Source organism: Rhinoderma darwinii, chromosome 2 (assembly GCF_050947455.1).
Source record: "Rhinoderma darwinii isolate aRhiDar2 chromosome 2, aRhiDar2.hap1, whole genome shotgun sequence".
NCBI classification, from domain to species: domain Eukaryota; kingdom Metazoa; phylum Chordata; class Amphibia; order Anura; family Rhinodermatidae; genus Rhinoderma; species Rhinoderma darwinii.
Genome location: NC_134688.1, coordinates 215,399,033 through 215,407,705, shown reverse-complemented (window position 1 = coordinate 215,407,705; position 8,673 = coordinate 215,399,033). Strand labels below are relative to the sequence as shown.

The 8,673-nt window shown below is 45.4% G+C and overlaps 1 protein-coding gene across 1 annotated transcript; it reads right to left on the bottom strand.

Moving 5' to 3' along the window:
- Window positions 1-551: 551 nt before the first annotated feature.
- On the bottom strand, window positions 552-2,308 carry LOC142740966 (uncharacterized). The gene is made up of 3 exons (XM_075850369.1): window positions 1,860-2,308; window positions 1,456-1,609; window positions 552-1,332 (listed from the first exon to the last, which is right to left on the bottom strand). The coding sequence occupies exons 1-3, from the start codon at window positions 2,041-2,043 to the stop codon at window positions 594-596; spliced, it is 1,077 nt and encodes a 358-aa protein (XP_075706484.1). The 5' UTR covers window positions 2,044-2,308; the 3' UTR covers window positions 552-593.
- Window positions 2,309-8,673: the final 6,365 nt, after the last annotated feature.

Here is an 8,673-nt window from a genome sequence, read left to right as displayed (position 1 = left end):
TGTTTATCCCTCAAGGCCTTTTTTGGTGGGGGGGGGTGTGGGGGAGGGTTAGGGACTCGCAAAACTTGAGGCCCCTTGACGTGGGTTGCGAGCTTAAAGCTCGGTAGGCGCTTGGAATACCCTTTTTAGACGGCAGGAATGCATGGACATCACATCCTCTTGTGGAAACTATGTATTTCCTGGCCTATATGTATGTGAGCGTTTCGGGGGGAGTAAAGTTAGTTCTGGCCAAACACTAACTATACTAATTACAGCTGAGTTCCTGGTATTCCAAACCCCTTCCGAACAACGAAGACCTCAAAGATGTGGTGGAGAAATCTAATACCGTCACAACCTCTAAGGCAACAGCACCTCCTAGCGGTAGAGGCAGTAGAAAAGGTGTGCAAGGTAACAAAAGGATTGTCCACACAGAACTTCAAAATATCGAACTTTAGTAGCAGTCATGTTTGTGGCACATACTCGCCATATCAGCCAAATAAATACAGAGGCGGGAAAACATACCCGAACAAAAAAGTGCACCAACATGATGCATATACAGCAAATTCCTAGCATGTCATCGATTTCTAACATGTGTCGGTAGAAAAAAAGAGCCCCTAAAGATTCTGATAGGCATGGGTCGGCGAGCTGTAACCCGACCGTTCCGCACCACTCTGCTGTCCCCGGCCCTGAGGAGCCTGTTCCTGCACAGCATATTGGGGTTGATACTGCGGGTGGTAACCCTGAGGCTGCATGTGAGCCTGTAAACTTGGCCCAGGTATGGAGTATTGAGGAAAGTGATGGACTGGCCCAGGCATTGGGGCAGGGGAGAGGTATCTTGGGGCAGGAGGGTATTGCGCCATCTGCGAGAAGACGGGGGCAGGTTGGGAGGGCCTTGGCACATGGGCACGCGCTGAGGGCATATATACACTACGCCAGTGCTCCAGAGAAGTAAAGCACCGGCCTGGACTTAGCGGGGGTGTCGCACAGTCGATTAGCGACAGCATATTTATTTGCAGCCGCACCAACCTATCCTCTGGTACCCGCCGCATCAAAGGTGCCATGCTCCGGCAAAAAAAATCATGCTGGTCCTCATCGGCTGCACGGCGCAGGTACTCAAGAACACGGGCGTCCACCTGTGCAGCTGCGGGTGGGTTACCAGGACGTCTGCGGCGGGGTGCTGCTTGTCTAGGTGCCACTTGGTCCGGTTGTCCTGCTTCAGGCGCTGAGGCGACTGGACCAGGATCCTCTCTAGTGGCCTCCGGGGTGAGGGCGACCAGGGGAGCAGCGGATTGGGACGCCTGGCTACACTGGGGCCGTGCCTCCTCTTCTGAAGCATCCAGAGTGTCGCTAGTTCTATAATATAGGGGACACGTCAGTTGAGGAAACAAATGTCATGTGCAAACACAAAGGCGTTTTGGGGTATGTAACATGTTTGGAGGGTGACGTGGCCACAAAGGGACAACAACGAGTACTTACGGTCGCATGTCCATTATTTCCCGCAGGAACAACAGCTGGTCGTAGTACATGTAGCGCCGTTTTTGGGGACCACCATCTCCGCTACGGGCGCCGGATCCATGTTCTCGACGGAACTGGTCCCTCGAGCTGCGCCACCGTCTCTTTACATCGTCCACTGTATGATGAATAAGAACACATCATTGATTAAACTCAGCAGATGTGAGTGCGCACACAGACAGTGCATGTATAAACTGGTGTTATTAAACACACGTCTACACAAGAACAAGCCTAAGTTGATGATACTATATATAAAGATGGCACTGAACCGAAACGTTGGCAATGACAGGCAATTATTCAGCAGGGACGCAATATCCAATATGGATGTCATTATACACATCAATGGCGACACACAGATATCCACTCACCAATTTGTAGCCGGTCACGGGTGCGGCTGTCGGCCCACTCCTGCTCAAATAGCGCCTCTGCTATCTGCTCCCATGCTGCCTCCTTCAATGTGCGGTCATGGTACGACTCCGCATGGGTGTTCCAGACCTCCGGCCGCTCCTGAACTAACCTAATGAGCTTCCCAACATCCATCTGCCGAGGCATGCCTGCAAGGTGCTTGTGGTGCTTTTGCAAACGGTGTGGCCTCTTTTGCAAAACCTGCTGTCTAACCAACTTCCTGCTTTTCTGCTGGTTTCAACTAGTTAGTTCAAACTCATTTGCATTGAGACAACGTGTCCTGCGTGAAAAACGCGCGTTCGCAGCTGCTGCCAGCGTATGACATGCGTGATTTTCACGCACCCATTGACTTCAATGGGTGCGTGATGCGTGAAATACGCAGAGTTTTTGAACCTGTCGCGTATAGTACGCAGCGAACAAACGCTGCGCAAGAATCACGCACTGTTTGAACTGCCTCATTGACTTCTATAGTGCTGTGCGTGATGCGCAGAAAATACGCGGCCTGCACGCGCGCAAATCGCGCTCGTCTGAATCCCCCCTAACACTGAGAGTAGGGAGGGAAAGAGCAAAGGAAGCTGTGTGCTGTCGGATTTATGTCAGAAGCAACAACACAGCCAGCTATGTGAAGAGGCAGCAAAGAATCTACAGTAACAAAATGGTAGGAACTTTTAATTAAGACTATTAAATACATAAAGATTGTCTAAAGGTATATTCAAATATTACTGTTGAGTGTGCGGTTGAGTTTTTAAAAACATTTTTTTATCATTTTTCAAGCTCTAAATCCATTTGAAAATGTATTGTAATGTTAATGTATGAGTGTTCATAGTGTTTCATCCTAATGGTGCGTTAGTAACCTACAAATTTACGTTATAGTCGCAATTCGGTTAACATGAGTTGGTTCCTGCAGGTTCCATCATATGCTTTCCATTGGCTATGCCACAGCGGGGGAAAGCTGCAGCTTTGTAATTGTATTGCTAAGGAGGAATTTAAAAAAACAGCATTGAAAACCACAAAAAAAACGCACGTTATTAAAGCAACTGAAAAAATTCATACAAAAAATGCATGGGCTTTCTTCAAACAGATATGCTTGTTCAAACCGTTTTTTCAACCGCAACATGTGAATATGTGAAATTTTGTTGCAGATTTTTTAATCAGATCTGATGCTGATTTCACCTTTTGCAATGAAGAGGGACAAAGGAGTTAAAAGATCATCATAGAGAAAATCCCTGTGTCATGCTTTACCCGCTCTAGGCATCGCATAATAAATCAGTTTTGCCAAAGTGTTCTTTTTAATAATAGAAATTGTAAGGAACCGTATTAGGGTATGTTCACACACAAACTTAAAAACGTCTGAAAATACGGAGCTGTTTTCAAGGGAAAACAGCTCCTGATTTTCAGATGTTTTTTAAGCCACTCGCGATTTTCGCTGCGTTTTTGCGCGGCGTTTTTTACGCCATTTTTGGAGCTGTTTTCAATAGAGTCTATGAAAAACAGCTCCTAAGAAGTCCCAAGTGACCTGCACTTCTTTTTCGCAGCCGTTTTTTTTTACGCAGCCGTTTTTTAAATCAATGGGCAGATGTTTGGAGGCGGTCTGCTTCCGATTTTTCGGCCGTTTTTCAGGCGTTTACAGCCAGAAAAACGGCCCTAAGGGTATGTTCACACGTAGTGTTTTCAGGCATATTTTGGGGGCATTTACGCCTCGAAAAACGGCTGAAAAAGCGGTAGCTGAACGTCTACAAACATCTTTCCATTGAAATTAATGGGAAAAACAGCATTTAGTTCATATGGGGCGTCTTTTTACGCCACTGTTTTAAAAAATGGAGCGTAAAAAGAAGTGCAGGTCACTTTTTGAGGGTTTTTTTGGAGCTGATTTTCCTTTGAACACTATGAAAAAAGCCTCAAAAAACGCCTGAAAAGAAGCCTCAAAAGAAGCCTCAAAAGAAGCTCCAAATTAAAAGAAGCTTCATTTTCAGGGTATGTTCACACGGCCTATTTACGGACGTAAATCGGGCGTTTTTGCCCCGAATTACGCCCGAAAATAGCGCCTCAATAGCGCTGACAAACATCTGCCCATTGAAAGCAATGGGCAGACGTTTGTCTGTTCACACGAGGCGTATATTTACGCGCCGCTGTCAAATGACGGCACGTAAATAGGTGCCCGCGTCAAAGAAGTGACCTGTCACTTCTTTGGCCGTAATTGGAGCCGTTATTCATTGACTCCAATGAATAGCAGCGCCAATTACGTCCGTAATTGACGCGGCGTTCAAGCGCCTGCACATGCCGTTACGGCTGAAATTACGGGGATGTTTTCAGGCTGAAACATCCCCGTAATTTCAGCCGTAACGGACGCCCTCGTGTGAACATACCCTCAGCCTCAAAAACGCCTGAAAATCAGAGTCTGTTTTCTCTGAAAACAGCTCCGTATTTTCAGACGTTTTTTGTTAAGGGTATGTTCACACGAGGGCGTCCGTTACGGCTGAAATTACGGGGATGTTTCAGCCTGAAAACATCCCCGTAATTTCAGCCGTAACGGCATGTGCAGGTGCTTGAACGCTGCGTCAATTACGGACGTAATTGGCGCTGCTATTCATTGGAGTCAATGAATAACGGCTCCAATTACGGCCAAAGAAGTGACAGGTCACTTCTTTGACGCGGGCGTCTATTTACGCGCCGTCATTTGACAGCGGCGCGTAAATTACACCTCGTGTGAACAGACAAACGTCTGCCCATTGCTTGCAATGGGCAGATGTTTGTCAACGCTATTGAGGCGCTATTTTCAGACGTAATTCGGGGCAAAAACGCCCGAATTACGTCCGTAAATAGGCCGTGTGAACATACCCTAAGCGTGTGAACATACCCTTAGTGTCTTGGTTACCTAATATTTTAGCTTTGTTAACTTTGAAACAAACCTGTTAGTTAAATAATTGATACAAATGTTCATATTTGTCTGATACTTTTGACTTTTGCACACACAAAAAAAACTAAAAACAAATAAAACAACAATTTAAGCTGTAGGCATGCAAAGTCTGTTTCCTTGATGTCTTGCAGCAGCGCCAATTGGGAATTCAGTTCTCCTATAAGATAGGACAGGTGGTAGCAATTAATTATAAAAAGTAATTAACGAACCTAAAAGACACATCTTCTCTACGTGTGTTGTTTCTGTCCTACTACCTGCTACAATAGACGTTGCAAGCTGATAATGCTGAGGATATGTTGCAAAATGCATTTTATGTTTTTCTTTCATGTATATTAGCTGTGTCTTTCTGCATTCCAGCCTGCAAATTGTTTTGCCATTGTGGTGTTGCTTTGTATTGCTCTGAAGGATGACTAAATATGATACTAAATTCTATGTGTAAGGCCTTGTTCACACAGTTTAGGTTTGATGTAGATTTTGTATGTATTTTTTTAAATAAAAACCAGGAACGAAACCTAGAACAGAAGAAATAAATATACAAAGACCTTAAGGGCCCATTCACACGAGCGTGCATAACGTCCGTGTGCTGCGCATGGGAATCACGCACAGCACACGGACCTATTGATTTCAATGGGGCCGTTCACACATGCGTGAATTTTCACGTAGCGAGAGTCTGCTGCGTGAAACTCACTGCATGTCCTATATTGGTGTGTTTTCACGTACCTACGCGCCTATTGAAGTCAATGGGTGCGTGAAAACCACACACCGCACACGGATGCACATCTGTGTGTGTTGCGTGATTTGCGCATCAATTTGATTGAAAAAAAAAAAAGATGTGCTTTGCAAGTGCGTAAATAACGCATGCGACTCACAAAGCACACTGATGCATAGTGAATCTGATACGCTCGTGTGAATGTAGCCTTAAAGAGGCTCTGTCACCACATTATAAGTGCCCTATCTCCTACATAAGGAGTTCGGCGCTATAATGTAGGTGACAGCAGTGTTTTTATTTAGTAAAACGATCTATTTTCACCACTTTATTAGCGATTTTAGATTTATGCTAATGAGTGTCTTAATGCCCAAGTGGGGCGTTGTACAGAGGAGTGTATGACGCTGACCAATCAGCGTCATGCACTCCTCTCCATTCATTTAGGCAGCGCATAGATCCTTTTAGATCGCTATGTGCTGTCTAAGGCTGGGTTCACACGAGCACATTAACGTCCGTAATGGACGGACGTATTTCGGCCGGAAGTCCCGGACCGAACTCAGTGCAGGGAACCGGGCTCCTAGCATCATAGTTATGTACGACGCTAGGAGTCCCTGCCTCTCCGTGGAACTACTGTCCCGTACTGAAAACATGATTACAGTACGGGACAGTTGTCCTGCAGAGAGGCAGGGACTCCTAACATCGTACATAACTATGATGCTAGGAGCCCGGCTCCCTGCACTGAGTTCGGTTAGGGACTTCCGGCCGAAATACGTCCGTCCATTACGGACGTTAATGTGCTCGTGTGAACCCAGCCTTATACTAACACATTAACAATACTGAAGTGTTTAGACAGTGAATAGACATTCCACGGGATGTCTATTCACAATCTCTGCACTTCGTTACTCTGTCTGCGGTAGTTACAGCAGAGGACGCGTAATCTTGTAACCTGTCATTTACCGCGTAATCTCGCGAGATTACGCTTCCTCTGCTGTAACTACCACAGACAGAGTAACGAAGTGCAGAGATTGTGTATTCTCTGCATTTGGTCATCAAGTCTTCAGATGAACAAGTTTTGTGTTTGTACAGCTATATTTCTAAGGTCCTGTTCACATCACCGTTCGCTTTCCGTTCCGGGGTTCCATCGGAGGTTTCCGTCGGGTGAACCCCGCAACGGAAAGTGAAAGTGAAACCACAACTTCCGTTTCAGTCGCCATTGATATCAATGGTGACGGAAACATCGCTAATGGTTTCCATTATTTACCATTCCGGCAGGTTTCCGGTTTTCCAATGGAATCAATAGTGGGGTCGACTGCGCTATTGATTCCGTCGGAAGACTGGAAACTTGCTGGAATGGTGACGAACGGAAACCATTAGCGATGTTTCCTTCACCATTGATATCAATGGTGACTGAAATGGAAGCTGTGGTTTCACTTTCACTTTCCGTTGCGGGGTTCACCAGACGGAAACCTCCGACGGAACCCCGGAACGGAAAGCGAACGGGGATGTGAACAGGCCCTAAATCATATAATGTTTAGAACTTTACCGTTATTTATTAAATGTACATTTCTCTCAAAACATCAACCAGAACATTGTCCATCATTATTTCCAAGTTCTCTACAGTGGAGGAAAAACATCTATTAGGTCCCAGAAGTGTCAGGATTCTGAGTACACATTACATCCAGGTTGGATTTCATGTGTATTCATTATCAGGACACTGTAGTAATGTTAGGGCTTGTGTATGAGGCTGCACATAGTGATATAACTATATCGCTAGTGCAGTGTAAATGAATGGAGAGGAGTGCATGATGCCGATTGGTCAGCGTCATGCACTCCTCTGTACAACGCCCACTTGGTCGAAAGTAAAAGTACGCCCACTTGGGCATTAAGAAATCTCATTAGCATAAACTTAAATCGCTCCTAACTTTGAGAAAAAAGATAGTTTTTTAAAATAAAAAGCATTAGGGTATGTGCACACACACTAATTACGTCCGTAATTGACGGACGTATTTCGGCCGCAAGTCCCGGACCGAACACAGTGCAAGGAGCCGGGCTCCTAGCATCATACTTATGTACGACGCTAGGAGTCCCTGCCTTGCTGCAGGACAACTGTCCCGTAGTATAATCATGTTTACAGTACGGGACAGTTGTCCTGCAGCGAGGCAGGGACTCCTAGCGTCGTACATAAGTATGATGCTAGGAGCCCGGCTCCTTGCACTGTGTTCGGTCCGGGACTTGCGGCCGAAATACGTCCGTCAATTACGGACGTAATTAGTGTGTGTGCACATACCCTTACTGTCACCTACATTACAGCTCCCATCTCCTTATGTAGGAGATAGGGCACTTATAATGTGGTGACAGAGTCTCTTTAAGGAGACTGTAATCTGATCCCTGCTGTTACTAACAAATATGGATACTAGTCTTTATCATTCTGTCATCGCATCTTTCTTTGAAACAGAAATTATTTATGTGTTCGGTTTTGATTTTTCTATTAAAGATATAAATGTCAATGAAGAAGACTGTTTCGGACCCTCTTTATGTAGTCAGCTCTATAGATCTTCACAATTGGGACTGCCCTTATTAATCATAAGGTCTGACTGAGTTGAGGCCAAGATTATGCTTAGGTTATCCAAGTGGCACAAAAAAGTGAAGCATGCCACATAAAAAAAGTGCTCACTTGGATACGTCCATTGTAAGCCCTCTCCAAAAGGGAACTGTCCTCCGATCCACTGTAAGAGACAGTAAGTAAGTACGAGTCCTGTAAGAGACAGCGACAATTTACCTCCTCTAGCTGAAGTTTAGAGGGACCTGCCAGGGGTCCGCAGTCCGTCTTGGCACACCTCAGAGCTGAAAACTTTAGTTTAGACTGCCCTAGGAGGGGTGGTCTGGTTGCAAGCAGTAAGGAAACTCATGGCCACACACACCCCAGATCCGCAGGAGGGATACCCATAAGGGCATTGCACACTGAGAAATCCAAGTGACAAACACATGTGTAAAAGTGAAGACACATTGACATAAAAAAAATAAAAATAAAGTGCCATGATCAGCTGGTCCATCCTAATGACTGGCAGTATAAACATTTCTATTTTATATTAAAGCTTAGCCAGAAGGCCAAGCTAAAATAAAGGCGAGAAAGCTCAAAAGAGTGAAAGATGTG

What these genes read in the sequence shown, in the direction of transcription:
- LOC142740966 (XM_075850369.1), bottom strand. Translation starts at nt 2,043, where the DNA reads ATGCCTCGGCAGATGGATGTTGGGAAGCTCATTAGGTTAGTTCAGGAG. An exon ending in CCGTGACCGGCTACAAATTG is followed by an intron (nt 1,610 to 1,859) that starts GTGAGTGGATAT and finishes TTCATCATACAG; the next exon opens with TGGACGATGTAAAGAGACGG. An exon ending in GAAATAATGGACATGCGACC is followed by an intron (nt 1,333 to 1,455) that starts GTAAGTACTCGT and finishes CCTATATTATAG; the next exon opens with AACTAGCGACACTCTGGATG.